Source organism: Crocodylus siamensis, chromosome 7 (assembly GCF_052110815.1).
Source record: "Crocodylus siamensis isolate JL-2025a chromosome 7, ASM5211081v1, whole genome shotgun sequence".
In the NCBI taxonomy this organism is placed as follows: Eukaryota; Metazoa; Chordata; order Crocodylia; family Crocodylidae; genus Crocodylus; species Crocodylus siamensis.
Genome location: NC_143401.1, coordinates 53,422,793 through 53,441,658, shown reverse-complemented (window position 1 = coordinate 53,441,658; position 18,866 = coordinate 53,422,793). Strand labels below are relative to the sequence as shown.

At 42.5% G+C, this 18,866-nt stretch overlaps 1 protein-coding gene across 1 annotated transcript; it reads right to left on the bottom strand.

Annotated features, from left to right (window-relative positions):
• Positions 1 to 759: 759 nt before the first annotated feature.
• On the bottom strand, positions 760 to 18,062 carry KIFBP (kinesin family binding protein). The gene is made up of 7 exons (XM_090057900.1): positions 17,682 to 18,062; positions 13,355 to 13,453; positions 7,042 to 7,121; positions 6,758 to 6,941; positions 5,510 to 5,594; positions 2,918 to 3,027; positions 760 to 2,231 (listed from the first exon to the last, which is right to left on the bottom strand). Exons 1-7 carry the CDS (start codon positions 18,036 to 18,038, stop codon positions 1,353 to 1,355), a joined length of 1,794 nt encoding a protein of 597 aa, XP_089914026.1. The 5' UTR covers positions 18,039 to 18,062; the 3' UTR covers positions 760 to 1,352.
• Between the last annotated feature and the right edge of the window lie 804 nt (positions 18,063 to 18,866).

Below are 18,866 nucleotides of genomic sequence, written 5' to 3'. Positions count from 1 at the left end.
CACTTCATTTCTTCCCGATCCTGGGGACCAGATAGGATCTAGGTTGGTCCTTTTAAAAAAACAAAAACAAAAAACAGATTTTTTTTTTTTTTTTTTATAAAAAAGGATCACACACAAAGCAGGGCTGTCTAGCTATTAAGTGACCAGAGGTCACGTGACCCACTGGCTGCACTGGCAGGGGCCACACCACAATGAGCCAGGTTTTATGCCATGGACACCTCCTCCCCTGCTGCACCATGCACTCGCAAGTCTGTAGCTTCACCCTTAGCTCTCACAGCAGCAGCCAGAAGAGAAAGGAGGAACCCAGAGCCTCCCTCAGGAATAGCCAGAGCAACGTGAGTGGGGAGCAGCCAGGAGAAAGCGCAGGGCCACAACTTAATCCTTTGTGGGCCTCAAATACTCTGTGGGGACCAGCTGGATGCCCTGCCCTAACATGTCCAGCTAGGCAAAGTGCTCTTCTAGCAGCAGCGGGGAAAAAAATCCTGTGTTGTAGGGAGATCTTGGCCATATCTCCTTGGTTCTTGGAATCCCTTGAGGGGACCCAGGAACATTACGCTTTCCTTAGTGTATTTGATCACCTCTCTCACCTGCTCCTGATGCCTGCCTGTTTGTACAACAGTTGGGAAGAGGCAAAGGGTTACAGGATTCTACAATTAAGTGAGGCTGAAACATACTTAACTCCTGCAAAAAAAGTGACGAGTTTCTACTGCCATTCAGGTCTTAAAAAAAATTCAAGAAAAAATTAAATAGTAAAAAGGATGCAGTAGAAGAGCTTTTAGTCAAGCAGGTCCATTTATTAAGCTTCTATAACAGGTACTTTGAGACAAAATAATTCATTATAATATACAAAATAAATATAAGACAACATAAAATAACCATGTCAAGGGAAACGTGTTTCTTAGGGACAAGTATTAGGAAAAAAACTCTAACATCATCTGTTGTTGGCAGAATGTATGTTTTAAGGTTCTTAGAAAAGCTCTCTTGGATAGAACAAGCTACTCAATAGGTTTCCTTAAAAGAATATCTGAAGTACAGCACTGCATTTAGAAATAGAACCAAATTCTGGAGGAAGAAAGGCAGGAAGGATTTATATTTCCATAGAGCAAGCAAAACTAAGCACCAGATGGACATTTACTTTACATTTAGAGAGTTTATATCATTAGTGTAGGAGAGCTACTAAACTGAACAGTTCTCAGTTTTACAAAAGTTTCTATCACTGCCTGCCACAGCTGGAGCTCATAGCTGCAGACAACTGAGTTCTAAGAGCAACACGTAGGATGCGAAATGTCCAATGGCACTTCTTACAGATACCACTTTAACACTGCACATTTCCATTCAGTGAAGACAAAGACTTAAGTGAATGGACATAGTTTGGCTCTTAGTCTCTCCATTCTTGTTGGAAGAAGACCAACCATCTCTTTACTGAGTTCTAGTTCAGTTTCTATGGCATGAACAGCATCTGGATACTTCTCACAGTAATCTACCAGAAATGTGTAATACTCCAATGATGTCTGCATATTTTCCAATTGTTTTTTGCCATCAGAAGTAATAAGCTTGCCATAGAGTCGTGCAATGTGAAATTTGGCCACCATTGCAGGGCGAAGAACATCGTCTTCCAGTTTTTCTGGAAATATTTTATCTGGATTTCTCAAAGAATCCAAAAAGAGTTCATAGTACTTGACTGCCAACTGAGCCAGAGAATTAATTTTTTTTACTGTGTGAGAGTCAAGTTCCTCCAGACGGTTACCAATAGCTACCTTCAAATCCATCATCTCATAGTAGGTGTCTGCCAGTTCAAACTGGAGTTGCCTACTAATCAGCAAATAATACTGTGGATTCAAGTCTGCATATATGGGCTCCAGCATATCTATTCTACGCTTGTGCATCTTGCAGCGCCTTTCATAATCTTCCTCAAAGAAAGCAAGTACCTTAAACAAAGCACTGTGGTCCTGAACAATTTCAATGTGGTCAGTAACATAACCATCAACCTGAAAGAATTCCTTTGCTTCCTGAACATAATTCTGACCCACAAGAAAGATTTCTCTGGCTTCTTTAAAATCTAAAGGACAAACACAGCTCACTTTCTCTTCCATAGCTAACACAGAGTCACATAGATCACTGGTTCCAAATAAAACAGCTTTCTTCCTTCTCTTTTCTTTTTCATCCTCTTCCTTCTTTCTTTGGGCTTTAAGTTCTGATTGCCTGTCTGGATCCAGCTCTCCTATGTTGTCCTAAAATAAGAGAGCATGTTACATAAGAATGCTTGTGCCTTCAGAGAACCATATATATTGAAGCTGTTTTTAATTATAGTTTTCTGTGCAAATACACATGTAAAACGATAGCAGTAGCAAGACAGAAAAGGGGGCATGCTACCATTTTAAAAAAATTACACACACAAAAGTGCACGGAAATTGTGATCCCTGTTCTGTACGTTCTCTCTCATGCAATACTCTCCCTCCAAACAGGCACTGTACTCCAGGCTCCAGTTAAAGCATCTGCTGAAGTACTGTGTCAATTTTAAGTCTGCAAGTAGTTCCACTGGAAAGCAACAGAGCAACTTGCATGCTTAACTGCTGAGTAAAGATGGGCTTATTTACATGCTTAAAACACCTATAAAGGCTGTGCTGAACTGAACACTAAGAGAATGGTAGGCAAAATCTAGAAGAATCAAGATGTTGCGATATGCATGTTCTATGAATCAAATTGCAAGTTTGATTGTGCACCTTGTTTTCAGTCCTCTGTCCATGACTTCCTGTTGCAACAGCTGCATTAAGAGAATAACACAGCTCTTAGAACATGCAGAGCCTAGAGTTTGAACACCTGTCCTTCAATTATTGGTTGTGCAATTATTTCTATTACAAGCATAACTGTTCCCCGATTCTGTACTCATGATTTTTTAAATCAAGCTTTCAATTACCTCAAGCAACTTGCGAGCACTTTGCAGAAGATTTAAACAATATTTAATCCAACACCTTGCAATTTCAGCTTTCCGCTGTTGAAGATCCTGGTGGTCTTGTTCAGCTTCATCTGATAAATACACATATCACAAACAAAGCTGAAGAGAAGTGAAGCAGTCTGGCTCAAAGCTCAAATATGCCTAAAGATAACATCTTGTTACTAACATTGATTAAGCTGTTATTCTGCCTTTCTATTATTTTCAGATGAACTAGCCCTGAGTGCATTTCTGATTGTAGTACAAGTGGCTGGTAAATTACCATTATATATACACATCTTTAAAACAGTTCATAGGAATGTACACTTAAAATGGGAAGAGCTTCTGAAATCTGACTCCCTTAACCCCCACAATGTAACAAGCAAATGGCAGCTGTGGGGGGGGGGGTGTCTTCTCTACAGTGAGAGGGAAATATTTGTTTTCTGTTCTGAAGTAAGGAGTTTATAACAGAACAACTGTGGCAAAAACTGCTTTCAAGGCACAGTTGTTCTGCATTTGCTCTCTCAATGGGCCTAAGAATTAACGTGAAAGAAAACAACAAATTAAGTCCGCACAGAAGAACAGTACATCTGCTAACCCACAAAAACTTACACTCTCCTCCCCCCAACACTACCACAATCATAAAGATCAACATTGTTGAAATACGAGTTTCAGGAACTGAATGTGAAAACTGAACCCCTGTGAGGTGAGGCAGAGAAACTAGTAGGACAACATGGAGAAGCTTCTACCGTTGCTAGTGGTCATCTCAGAATACAAAGGAGGCTCTCATGTTGGTGTTACCAACTGGGACTTTTCTGTAGCACTACATTCAGTTACATGTTTTTTCATTGGGGAACAAAAAGATGGTTCTAGCTGTAAAGTTATCCCCATTTCTCTGCTGGAGTTGGAAATACAAATCTTTTCCACTGACCACAACCTTGTGACTGAACTAGAGACCATATATTTGGACAAGCTTCTGGGGTAGAAGCATAACCAGACCCTTTAAATCCAAACCCTTCAACCCAAACATTGCTCTTGGCTTGCAGTTGAGTAGAAATTTAACAGACACCAAAAATATCTCGTAACCTTTATTCAAAGATGTCTTCATAGACCCCTCCTCAGACTGACAAATCCCAGGTTTCAGATAGTCTCAGGTTTCCCTACCTGATATCCTGGACTTCAGTGTTCATGTAAAAGGTAGGTTTTTCCCTCTTTTTTCAGGCTTCAAAAAAATTGCCATTAGAAGTCTATGCCCCAAATACTCAATTGACTGAATTTGGGCAGCTTGAATGAATCTCCTTAGGTTGTACTTTGTCCTGACTAGCACTGCCAACTGGATTTCAAGGGATTACCTTCCAATTAGTAGAAGCCCTTTACAATTAGCCAGTAGTCTCACTGCTCTAGTACCATGGCAGAGGATCCCCACAGTGCAGTACCACTGGACCAGCTCCAAACACACTCATGTTCAGACTCACCCAGAGTCTATTACCTTTCAAAAGAGGAAAAGGGGGAAATCTTGCTCTGAATTCTTACATGCCCGAAGTTTGGAATGATACAGATGTAGCAAAGTACTTCCAACTTTGACACTGCTTCATCCAAGTTAAAGATGGAGCAGCTTTGCTACATTTGTGTCACTCCCGGTTTACGCATACTTAACTATTAGAATGTAATGGCTGCTGTGTGTTCCCAATCATCAGTTCCCTTTTTGAAAGGGCCCCAAAACCTGTGTTTTTCCACACCATCCTCCACCACTGAAATGCTACCGATTTGAAGCTATCAGTTGTTTGAAACCTGTAATACAGTTTATGATGCAGTTGTTCACGGCCCCCCATTTACTATTTTACAGGAAGTAATGGAAAGAAGTGATAGTCAGGTGATCCTGACCCTCAGATCTGAAAGGATCTCTAGACAAGTATTTTCAATTCCTCTGTACGTTGCCTTAATACACTGACATCAAACAAAGTCAAGGATGGCCCCTAGTGAGACTGCACTGGCATCAAGTGACAAAACACGCAGGATTTTACATGCATGCGCTCTCCCAGGAACAGTACTGCTATAGTCATCATTTTTTATTTTATTTATTTTCAGGAAGTGTCTACTGACACATTCACTTACTCATCTTTACTATTTCATTTTCAGAACAGCCTAATTTGACTATATGTTCTAAAATTAGCGGGTAAAACAGGACACTCACTCTGTAAGAGTATGAAGGAATTTTCTTCTCTTTAAAGAAAGTAGGTAGAAGTGCTTATATTTTGAGAATTGTCCCTACCCACTGTGCTCATCTAATCTCAATTTTTAGCATATAATTTTTTTTTGATAAACACTAGACCTCAGCACGATTATTTCTGGTAAAGGTCCTGAAACAGCTGCAGTGTTTATGTGCAGCAGATAACTATTAAGTCAGCAATTTAAACTGTTGAGAAAAGGTTTAGAAAATTAGTTGGACTAAAGGGACCTGGAACTATTACTAGACTTCCCAGCTGGCTAACATATGAATATTTAACATTTATACTAATCATGTTTAATTCACAGCTACCTTATAGAAACTAGCCAGCACTGAAATAAAAAACTTACTGTCCTCTGCAGATGGAGCCTGCCCAACCTGGCTAAAGATGACGCTGGCAGCTGCTAAACAATGTCGAGACTCCATAAAGCATTGCTGTAGGGAAACAAAAGCAGTTGTGTTCACCAGTTGTCCTAAATAGTAAAGCGATGCTGTTTTAAGGTTTGCTAAACCCTCACATTGTATAGCTGAAACATGTGAAGATGGGGGAAGCTGCAACATTGAGAAATCCAGGACACTTATAAAAATCATTTTAGATCTTTTTCTTTGCTTAAATATGGAACACCACCTTCCTACCATAACGCAACTACTATCCAACACTACCCACAGTGGCAGCCCTTGCTTTTGATATCAGGCACAAACAGTAGACTTTTTCCGTGTTACTCTGATCTGTTATTGTCATTTCCTGTGGCTTGCGATAAAGACAGTCATGAGGTATAGTATAGCATTGAGCTCAAAAAGCAACAAACGTTGAATCATATCCCAGTTCCTTTGCTTGCATTCACTAGCCTCTTTCTTCATGGTTAGGCCCATTGATTGACCTACTCAGAAGCACAGAGCGCAAATTGTTCCTGAAATTCTATCCATAAGCAATTTGATTACTGTATCCAGGTACTGCAGAAGTCTCCACAATGCCTATTGAATTACTCAATGTATTGTAACTTGAGTTACTTGGAGTAGAAAGTGTCCTAAACAAACAAAAATAAAATACTTCACAAAGCATCAAGTTACACTGAGGTAATGCAAACACTTGGGAACCAAAGACTGTAGCGATTATGGACTCAGTTCTAAAAGTCACAAAGCCTTACAACAGATGTTATCCACTTGCTGGAATATCAAAGGATAATAATTTAAAGGGTGCAATCTTATAACTTGAACATGGTCTTTGGTTCTTATCTACTTCTATAATAAAAATATTAGAATTGTAGTTGCCTTAAAATGAACTGATTGCAGTTACTTTCCTTTAGTTTCACTTTTAAAAACCCCATTTACAAGACCATATCAAACACCATCCTGGTTTATTTCCCCTCTGGCCCTTTATTTTTAAGTCTATCCACAGTTCATTTTCACAACACATTCTTCTAACAATCCAAAAAATATTCGACACCTGAGGATAATTTGTGGGCTTAAAGGAACACATTTTAAAATATAATACTTGTACATGTCTCAGTGAGCTGCTCAAATATTTGCTGACTTTGTAGTTATGTTTGTGATAGCAACTTAATAATTCAAACATAAGAGAGCATTTAAATGATTACCTTAGTGAGATAATATTGCGACAAGGTAGCAGCATTAAGAGCCCATTCTACTGGGTAGTAGCCACTGTACTCAAGCTGTCGTTTAAGGGTGGTATGGCAATATTGAGCAGCCTTCTCAATCATTTCCAGATGTTGGTAGACTTGGGCCAGATAATAGAGTGTATGGGTATAGGCCTTTTCAAATCTGGAAAAAACAATATTGGTCTTTCTTTAGGGTTTCCTTCTTTCTTTTTTAAACCGCTATCACTCACACAGTTAAAATGCATACCATAGCTGGTACCCACCTTTTTGATCTCTCTTGATCTGTCAGTTTTTCTTCTTCTTCCATGAAGTGTTCACTGGGATCAAGGGGAGGATTCCCATTCTGCAACAAAACAAACACAGCACATATAGCTTATTTGGTGACACTGTGCTCCCCCTGCTGGCTGCAGTGTCAAGCATGCTCAATGCAATACAGGAGGGGGCCTGACTGCACATATACTGTTCTCCCAAATCCAGCAAGCCTTAAAATACTATTTTTTCCAGAAAAATCTCTGAATGATACATACTGAACACTATCCCCTAAAATCAATTAGATGTTATATAAAAGATACAAATACTATATCTCATTTTTTACTATTATAAAACACCCATACAAAACTAGTGCATACCATATTTACTCAATTTAAAGATGATGACCCTCCCTCCCAATTATCATGGGAGAAGAAGCTCCTTGTCTTATCATATACAAGGAAGTATCACTAAATGCATTATTTATCATTTAACTGCTGTCCAAAGCAGCATGTGCTTAGCGATGGCAATGGGGGACTGCTTTTAACCTTTTCCCCTAGCTTTAAAGTTGTGGAGAAGCAGAGAGCTATCCATTTTCTCTGCTGTAGCAGTGGGAAGGGGACAAAGTCAAGGCAAACCTCCAATAAATTAGATTCTATACCTGGAAAATTGTCACAAGTTTATTAATTTTCCATACAGAGAATCTAATCATTGGGGGGGGGGGGTGTTACTTGTCCACAAGTGCAACAGTGGGAAACTACCCACAACCGCTTAAGTTTAGGTCTGGTCTGCCCATAAATTTTTGTACCGATAAAACTACTTCTATGAAATTTAATTAAAATGTTTGTACCAGAACAAATCCCAAGCGAACAGTTATTTTGATAAAGGCATCACACAGTATGGTTTATTCCCCTTCCTATACATGACAAATTGTATTGTTATACAACACCTTTATACTAATATTATTACAGTCACATAGTTGGGGTGGTATGACTAAGTTACACCAGCAGAAATAAGTACAAAACTTTTGTGCACAGACAAGCCATACAAGTCTAAATCCGTAACTCTCAAGATAGAGCACTAAGTTGGTCAATTAGCATGAGGACAACAGCGCACACACACACACAAAAAAAAAATTAGCGTAGGTTAATCTGGGCTACACACTTCTTCCAGCTTGAGTAAAGTGTTGTGACATCTCAGATCTCTTAATGTCCCCCAAATGTATAAGGCATGGTTTACAAAAGTATTTACAAAAACATCAGGTTTCTACAGTCACTTGTAAGAGCAAGAAAGCAGAAAGAGTGGAAGGACGTCATAAAAATCCAGCTGTGACTCCATAAGTGAAGTCTCATTGATTTTACAAGGAAAAATGCAGTGTTTATAAACTTTTCAATAGGAGACAATGAGACATTCATTCCAAAGAGAAGAAACTGCACAAAAAAAAAAAAAAAGGGTTTCTTTTCTCCTGTCTCACCAAAATCAAAATAATTGCCTTTGACTAGTGATTTAAGTAGGTTTTAGTAGATATTTAGAATGCACAAATATACATCATTCTCTTTTAAATTAACATGGTTTTGTCCACATATCAGGGGGCTTTACGGGGATTTGTATACAACGGTTCTGTCTACGCTGAGGATAGCTGTAAGATCCTGTTCAGCCTTGCCATAAGACAATTTTCAGGCACAGTTATGGCTACTGTGGATTGCAATATACAAACAAGTATATTATATAAGCAAAATTGTGCTAATCTGTGTCCACACTTAATGTACATCCAGAAGCAGTAAAATGAGAAGTTAAGTGAGAATTCTGACAAGCTATCCCATAAAACCTTAGGTTTTGTTGTCTGGGTTGGGGATAAGCTAGTTTGGAAAAAACGTGCAGTGTTTCAACATTTGGATCTTTAAGCCTTACAAAATGGCTGGCCATTAGCATACATGATATGACATTACAACAGGAGCGGGCAATTATTTCAGGCAGCGGGCCACTTGATGAATTTTGGCAAGCTGTCAAGGACCACATGGGTAGCTCCGCTTCTTCAGTCACCCCACTCCCTGTTTGCCATCTTGGGACCAAAGTCCCGCCCCCTAACCCCTGACCTTTGCCACTGGAAGTCCCTCCCCTTGCCCCTTGAAGTACTCCTTTTGGAGAGGTAGCCTTGGAACCTGACCCCTCCCACAAACAGGGACCCAACCCACCCCATCAGGCCCCAGGAATCAAAAGCTGGCCAACCCCCCGCCCCCCCAACATCACTGGTGCAAGCATGACTTAGTCCTGACCCATCCCATCCCAAAACCAACCCCCCCCCCCCTTCCTAGCACCGACTGAGCTGGAGCTGCAGCCCATCTAATGCTTCCCATCCCCAGTGGCAGCCCAGCCCAACCCTGCACAGCCTGAGTGGCACAGCACAGCACAGGGAAAGCCTGCCTAGCAGCCACTTTCCTGGGCTTACTTTTAGGGCAGCACCCTTTCCAGTCCCATGCAGCAAAGCAGAAGGTGGCCCAGAAACTGTTTCCCCTCATGGGCACCACAGGTACTAGACCAGGCCCCCCTCAAGCTGCAAACGTGGCCTGAGCCAGGGGCAGGGTGAGGCCAGCTGGGTCAGGGTTGGTTGCCTTACAACCGGAACCCAAGTAAACAACCTGAGGTGCTGCAGCTGGCGGCTGTTGCCGCTGGAGGCTTTTAGACAGGCAGCCACCATTACCTGGGTTTTGAAGGGGCTCCGCGTACCAGAGAGAAGTGCTTGGCAGACCATATCCAGCCCCCGGGCTGTATTTTGCCCATCCCTGCATTACAATCACTTGCAACATGGTGGCCAGTTTAGAGGGACTACCAGAATCACATGCTCCAACTTTGCAACCTTATTGCTCAAGCACTTGAAAAACAAGGCACAGATACATAGTTCCATCGTACTACTTAACTCTTGTATAGAGAGATCCTCAAACGTTACATGGAGGATGACAAGTATGTTATCCTCGTGTTATGAACCGAAGAAGAGTGAAGCAACATCTCTCAGCAGCTCAATAGAACTGCTAGAACAAAACCCAGTCCTCTAGAGATGTACAGTCCTGTAGCCTTCACTGGACCACAGATTTCCCCAAAAGAACAGAACATCAGGAGGCAGGACCTTCTCTAACAATGCGTGTCATTCTCAAGTTGTGTCACGAGACAGAAGGAATCGGGCTCAAGATTGTAAGACAGACAGAACTGGCATGCAAGTCACTGTATTCTTTATACTTAGTATTAAAAATAGGCTTTTCCAGGATAACAAACATCTCTATAGCAATAGAATATCCCCTACACAGGAGAGTCAGTTGACCAACATATACAGAGGCAGCATAGGTTATACTCTTCATGGGTCATGGCTGGGAGCATTACCTGAAATCTACTAGGGAGAATGGGAGAACTACACAGACAGGCCTTATGCTCTTTAAAAAACAAAACAAAACAAACAAACCTCCCTTGTCTATAAAGAAATATTGTTATCTTTTATTCATGTTCTATCTAATCTGGAAAAGCATGGTGACTAGAGAACTAATGAAGTGATAACATAAGAGTGAAGGCTTAACAGCCTCAAGAGGAAGTCATCTGTTTATTTAATCCTTTTTGGCTACTCTGTTTAGCTTCAATTATTTAAATTTATATTATGAATGTTAAATATTTGCTAGTAAGACATTTCTACACCTCTAACTGAAATGCAAAAGCTCATAATATCTCTCCTAGTAGCTTCCAACAAGTTTTTCAATGCTCAACAAAACCAGTTACAATTCTCAACAGAAACTAATCTGCACCTGCAACCCTTCTTAATCCCTGTGAGTGCCCAACTTGTGTCAGGCTTTGGGCCTTCCCCTCTCCTGGAGAATTCCACAGTTCTCTTCCTCCAAGCCCAGGCCCTAGCCACAGTACCTAGGCATCAACAATGCTTACCAGCAACTCTGAATTCAGCACTTGTGGTTCCTCTTAATGCTGTACTGCATGATCTAACAGCTTTCTTAAAATCATAGTGGTGTTTTATTTTGCTATAAGAACAAGCCAGATTTTAAAACAGATTCAATAGAGAATTTATCATCCTGCTTAAAGCTCTGCCACCCAGTAAGGATGACCAAGGCATAACCAATTTTTCTGGATGCCCTCAAAAGGTCCTTGTGTCCATCTTACTCTAAGTAACTACCTGTACTTTTGAGAGGAGACAATTCTGCCAGAATGCCTTTGTTCTCTTGCTTACTAAAAACAGACCTGCAAATTAGCTGAAGGCACCAAGTAGAATCTTTAATGCAGAGAGGCACATCTCTTAAGACATGGTTCCTCATCCTGCTCATAGTTCTCATCACAGCCCCAAATTATCAAACCTGTATATTCACACAGCAAACTTCTCAGTAACTAAACACAGAGCTATTCTATAATAATTAAGGAACATTCCAATTCTGTCACAAGGAATTTAAGAGCATTTGTTCCACTCTTCCACCCCACTCACAGCAGCGACGCCATAAACTTGATTTTTAATTTTTTTTTTGTATGTTGGGTTTAATATTCAAAGCCCAGATCACAAGCAGTTACAAAATAAACAGTGCAACAACATATAGACTTTCATAGACGTTAAGGCTAGAAGGGACCCTGAAGTTCATCAAGTCCAGCCCCCTGCCCCAGGGACAGGAAGCCAGCTGGGGTCAAAGGATCCCAGCAAGATAAGCATCCAAACTCTTCCTGAATGAGAAGCATTTGGATGCTTAGCCTGCACCACTTTCTCCAACTAAGTGCATGTTAAAACTACCCTGACAAACAGCCTTCCCAAATTGACTGTTTCTCTTGCTTTCAACTTCTCAATTCAATCTTTTGAAAAGAAAGCTGGGCAAGCTACAGAAATTGTGTCAATCCATCTTTTTTAAAAAATTCTAGTGTATGGTTACATAGTGCCTTCCTCGCCAGGTGCTGCAAGCTTGATTTTATTCTGCAACTGGATCGTTACAATTATACATGTAAATTCAGACCTCACAGCAGAGCTCCAGGAAGAATATTTAACTGCCATTGCCTAGCAACAGAGATGCCCAACACATTCAGAAACTCCATTTCAGAGCTTAGCCATTTCAGACAAAGTCTAATATTAGAAGTTACCCAGAGGCAATAACATATTATGTACTACTGAGGCAGAAAAGCATCAGTTCAGTTCAGCTCCGTAATTATAGAATTATAAGACCTAGATGTGTGTAAGACTCCCGTTCCAGTTTTACATGGTAGTCCAGCTTCCAACAGCAGAGACAGAATTAAGAGCTGCTTCCCTATCAGGCCTAGAGCCAGACCTCTAATATAGGAGGTCATTGTGTTGCCTGGGAGACACCTGGCTGGACATGATGCATCACTACTGGATATTAGCTAATGAGGACTAAACAGTTCTAAAATTCCCACCAAAAGAGTGGCTCTGATTTGAATCAAATTCATACATACCTAAAGTAAGTGAAAGCAAATTCTTTAAGTACTGTTGGTTTAAAATGTTACCTACCAGGGTGTGTTTAACAATGCTTTTTTTTTTTTTTTTTTAAAAAGGATACAAGAGGCAGATAAACAAGCCAGGAAGCTGTCCTGAGGGAGGTCTCAATGAATAAATAGTTCTGCAAAGTGCCTAGCAAAGGCTCTGTTGCACCCTTGCTATCACAGTCAACAATTCAGAAGATTGTTTAATATGCAGGAGAAGCTTGATCATTTATGGTGCTACATTTCTGGTAGAAAGCTAAGCACACTTGTTTTAGCATCGCTATAAACAGTCACAGCAAAAACTATGCAAACAGTTTAGTTTAAGGATATTTTAATTTGTATTATTTTTAACTAAAAATAATAAGTTTGACATCTTACATGGCTTTGTAACTTCCAGTCTAGGGTCAGAAATGTAACTAGAAGCTAGATTCTACCTTGTTTTAATTCAGGTTAAGCACTGAGTTGTTACAACAGTCTACTTTATTTAAGCAAAAGCTGTTTTTCTGGATTATTAAACCAGTACTGAAATACCATGCAATCCAAGATTTCAGTTCTTCCAAGTGTTTGCAACACGCATTATATCACTTTTCAGAATCTCAGTACATGTGAAAAGGAAACTCAGAAATTCATGCTTCATAGATTTTTCTCCCAGATATAACTCAATGTAAATACAGCAGGAAATGTCTCCCAGCCTGGGAGGACTCAAAATGATACCCTTTGCAAATTGCATTCTTCAGGGCAAGACTCATCTTTTACTGCCTGTACGGCATTCAACCTAGTGCCAGGTGCTACCATAACACATGTAACAGAATGCTTAGTTTACATGCAAACTTGCAATGCAGAGACCAACCAGCATAGTACCTCTTTCATGTACTGATTATACAAGGCTTCTGCAGATTCCAAGTAAGTCTGCGCTGTTTTAATTTCATCCCTTTCAGACCACAGGATACCAAGATTGTTCTGAAAAGACAAAAAACGAGGTTATTTTCTAAATTGTTTCTCCTTCCCCTTCCCCTGGCCTCCAAATACAGCCATACTGTGTCCTGATATAGGCAGACAAAAAAATCCTATCTAATAAATGGCAATTTCAGGTTTTGAATTTGGCCCAAAGTTGTACCTCTGAGTTGCCTAAAGAGGAATCACCACACTAATATAAAGATAATGAGCCATGTTGATAAAGACAAATAACTTAGCTTGCTATTTTCTGTATTTCTTCTATTACAGCAGGTGTTTGAGTGTGTTTAAGAGTTTTGTCTTTCCCAGCCCGTTACATGGGCAATTCACCCAGCAATTAAAGGCCCAATGGGATCTGATCTGTGATCCCAACAACTGCACCTCCTGCCACACTACATGAGGAGATGCAACTGTAATTGGATTCCCTGATCCCACAGTTAGGCTCCCTCTGCACCGGCAACATGGCATAACATCATGATCCTGGGCTCCCTCTCCACTTGAAAGTGGTGCTCCCAGGGCTATGAGCACCAGTCAGCTGAGAACACCAGCCAGCTGATGCACTAGGAGTGCATGGGAGCCAATCATCTGACCAGGGTTCCCAGACTAGTTAGAACACCACAGTGCGTTGGGTATTCAGCCTTCCACATTTCAAAATAATGGTAGGGAGCATTTTAACTAAACCTTAGTCAAAGAGCTTTAGTTAAACTGCCCCTGCCGCCGTTTTGAAGTACAGGAGGTTGAATATTTGAGATGCTGCAGGCAGCACACTTAGATGTATGAAAGCTCTTCAAAGCTCCAGTGCTGGACACAAATTCAATTTATAGTGTGATGAGAACCAGCCACAAAGTTATTATATATTTCTGGTGTAAAACTTTGCAACTTACTCCCTGGTTTAAACTGCCATTAACTGAATGAACATGTGGCTAGGTTGCTACTTAGTATGCGATTAAACTGGTTAATCGTTTTTCAAGTATAATGTCTTATACTGTCAGGGGCTTTAGTCATACGATTGATCATGATGCCAGGAATTCGGCATCACACCTTTGCAGCCAAATTAAGAGAAAACAGACAGGGAATAAGTAACAATATTTAAACATTGTCAACAGGAGACAAGGACAGTGAAAAAAATGCATTAAGTTTAAATGTGTGCATCTTTAGATTTAAAACATGGTAACTTGCATAACAATTCTTGCGCTATGATACACACACCCTCCAATTTCAGAGCACTTCTCCAAATACATCATTAAAATATAACTATTCACAAATGTTATTAAGTTTGACATGTATTCATTTAGTTTCTGTATCTGGCTGATGGATGATTTAAAAATTAATATAAGAACTAACATAACAGAAGATTAAGGACTACTAAATTGCTTCTAAAAATGGAGTACTATGAGCAGGCCAGGAGCAGGGGCAACAGCATGATGTTTGTGAAGAGAAGCCGCTGCCCAATGAATTTACTGAACATTGAAACCAGCTAAACTCAGTCAGACAGCAGTTGTCATGTATGTCACCATGTAAATGGACAGAGAGCCAGTACTTTAGGAACAGATGCAATATAAAATGAAAGGAGCACACCCAGTTCTTCCAAAACAAAGGTCAGACTGGACACCAAAGCAGAAAGCTCTAGCATCTAGAAGATTCTGGTAGTGGAACATAGGCAACGCTAATGCTCACAATGCTTATAATTTTGTCTTATCAAAGGTTTCCAAATTTGTTACCATTTAGAACTCTGCACCCAAACTTCAAATCCTGCAGCCAGACTCACAATTCCTAGATGTTACTTGCATCAGTTGCCAGCTGGACAGCAGAACTATGTTATTACACTGAAAAGATATTTGGAAAGCAGATGGAATAGGGGATCTGAAACAGGAGGGAAAGAAAGGAAGGGAAAATAACGTCCTTAAAACAGAATGGGTTCATTACAAAGAACAACTGATTTAGATTGGCATCGTTTCATCTGTGAGACAGTGGATGTGGCAGCCTATGACGTAGATGGTTTGCAGTGTCTCGCATGAGACTGAATAGTCCAATTGGAGATTTGCATGCCTTTTTTTTTTTTTTTGAGGTATTGGTTCTCATGATACATAAATAAAAATCCAAGCAGAACCAAAGACTTAGTCCAAGGCAGCATTTCTCAACCTTTTTAGACTTGAGGCACCCCTTAGAAAATGCCAGCTCTTACTTTTCTATAGTAAAAGAGAAGAATAAAAACCTAACAGAGGAACACTTTTCTTGCACATAACAAAGAAAGACCACCACAGATCAGGATGTTTTAGGACTATGGATTTCCATTTGAAATATCTGGGTTTATCTTGTGAAGCATGTCTGCACACAATGTGCTAACGTCGTGTGGCAGCTACAGCCCCTGAAAGGATCTCAAGGCACCTCAGGGTGCCACAGCTATATGGCTGAAAATCACTAATCTAAGGCAACAAATCTGAAAACTTTGCATGACCTAAACATGCCTGACTGACTTCCAGTTACTGATGAGACACTGTTCTGTCCCAGCTGGGTTCTTAAGCAACCCTGGATCGGTTAAATGATTGCTTTGCCCCGCCGAGCATGGACATATCATATCAGTAGAGGTCTACCTAAATCACAGGGGAGCTTAACACAGTGTAAAGTTCTCATTCCATGGTCATTTCACAGAAGCCCGCCCCTCAGCACAGACTGAAGAGGCTGCAATGGGGGGGCAGCCCCCCTCCCCCATCTTGCCTGCTGCCCTTCGTGTCACTCCACCAGCTGGCACCTTCCCCTCCTAGCAGCAAGGACCACTGGCTCCCGCTGCGGAGCCAGTATTTTATTTTTAAGGGGCTCTTTCTGTTAATTTGTAGTTTTTGTGGAAAGTCTACGAAACCACAAATTAAGTAGGCCCCTAATGAGGCGTCTCAATGAAGGACAGTAAACCTTTTAAACAACCTGCTTAAAGAACACAAATGGCTCTCCCCAGTCTGTAGCAGAGACCCTCCACAAAAGCCTTTACAGCCTAGTTTTGTGAGGCTTTGTAAGGAAATGGCTGTTGTTCTAGCTTGGTGACTCTCAGCCTTGTCAGCATAAGGCCTGTGACCAGCCATGCCCATTTTCAAGGGACCCAGACCCAGCTGAAGTGTGGCTAAGCAGAAAACCCCATAGCCTGTTTCTAAGTGATCATAGTGTAAGCCTTTGTAAATGTGACAATTAGCTCGGTCAGCAAAGGAAACCATCCACAGGTGCCTGCAGACATATAGGGACACTGCTTCAACATGCTGCAATTACAGTGCATTGGAGCAGACTCAATCCAGTCTGCTGGTGTGCACTAACTAGTGTGCTCCAGCCACCATCTGTTGGTTCCATGACATCTCATGGATTCAGTGTCCCCATGCTTCAAAATGGCAGTGGGGACACTTACTAACACTTGTTGAGTGAGCTTTAGTTGAAGCACCCCCACCCTGATTTTGAAGTACAGGACACTAAATACACAAGTCACAGCAGGTGACTTAATTAGAGCAGCTCTCAGAGCCCAAGGCTTAAAAGGAATCATTATAAGGGAAGACCATATTAATTAATCCAATACATAATATCATAGCTTTATCTTAAAATATTAGCAATAGCAACTGATGTGCTCAAGTCCATTAGATGTCATGTTGCTATATGTTCGTTAAAATGCTTAAATAAAATGTAGAAACAAGACAGCCTCGTCAGAGGAGGCCATAAACTAAGGTAAAAAAACAAACAAACAAACAAAAACAGGCTCATGTTAAACAACACTGGACAACAACAAAAAAGAGAGAAGAAACCCCCCTGTCTTCTACTTCCTCAGGGATATAAATCTCAAGTAATTAACACCTTCCAAGTCCACAAAAAAATCTGGTTTGGTCCCACTCCAAAAGTTCCAGCAAAACAAAAAGAGTAAATAAAACCAATCAAAACCCATTTAATAAAATATTAAAGCCAGCCCTCTGCAAATGCTGGGGTACTCAGCAAATTCAAGGGTGGCTGCAGTGCCCAGGCCCCCGACACACCGAACTCCAGGGCTGGTTTGTTTTCTAGCGCAAGCAGCGGCTGCAGACCCGCTTCTGACTGTTATCAGCAGCCGTCCCACGCACGAAGCCACCTGGGTCCCAGTCCCAGCGCTGGGCTCTGCGGGGCAGCGGAGCCGAGGGCTGCAACACAGGCCTAGCTAGCGCGGTACCCAAGGGCAGGGCAGCAGCTCGGACCCGGGGCTGGATGCCGGAGAGTCGCCCGCGCCCACCTGCGCCTGGATGTAGAGGGAGACGCAGGCCCGCGAGAGACGGCGCGGCTCCAGCAGCCGCGTGCACTTGAGCAGGTGCTCCTCGCCCGCCGACAGCTCCTCTGTCTCCGTGTGGTTCACGCCCAGCTCGTACTCGAGCGCGGCCAGACGCACAGCCCGCAGCTCAGCCGCAGCTGCCTCCGCCTCCGCCGCCTCCTCTGGGCCCAGCAACTGCTTAATCTCCTGCAGCAGCTGGCGGGCGCCGTACTTGGAGCGGTAGGGCTCGGTCTCTGGGTCCTTCTTGGACTCCACGGCCGACAGGCTCTGCGCGCTGCGGAACTTCTCGCACAGCACAGCCCATGCACTACCTGCCGCCATCTTACAGCCCGCAACGCCCCGGTCACCGGCCACGCGGCGCCCCGCCCCCGGCCGGCTGGCCAATCGGCGCAGGGGCGGAAGCGGCCAGTGGCCAATCGGCGGCCGGGACGGCCTTGGAGTCAGCGTCCGGCTGCCACCAGCCCGGCGGTGGTACCTTAGTTCTCACGTCACGGACCAGTGTGGGCCCCGGCACAAGAGGTGGGCAAGGGGCCGTGGGTGCCAGGGCCTGTGCGCGCAGAGCTCGCGGAACGCAGGTGTCCAAGGGGAAAGACTAGCGGGGACCTTTTCTCTGGGGCGCATACACAAGCGGTGACATCCTGCACTCATGTGCTACGAAGCTGTAAACCCTCCTGCACACCCCTTGTTGTCACTGTTCCTTCAGAAACAGCGTGACAGACCCGAATGGCCCTCACGGCAAAATCCAGCCCTGACTAAGGCTGCTGCTAGTGTTACATACATTAAACAACTAGCTGGTCAGTGGGTGTGCAAATGCTGTGAGGTGGATTTACTCTAGAGTAAATCCACGTTGGGCAGGCATCTACACATGCAAAGATTTGGGAGCAGATTCACTGCTCTGGGCAGTAGTCTGCCTCCATCACCTCCAGCCCTGCACCAGCCCCCTGCAACAGCTCTAGGCTCCTGCTGGCTGCTAGCCTAGGGGCTGGCAGGGAGCACAGGGCTAGGAGATGGGTACCTCCTGACAGGTGCCCCCTGGGAGCTGCCTGTTGCCTGGGGCTTCTGTGAAGGAGCCAAGGAGGCTGGGACCTGCCACTCCCTTGCAGCTGTTTCCAAGCCCTCTGCCCTTAATCTCCCACTCGGGGCACAGGC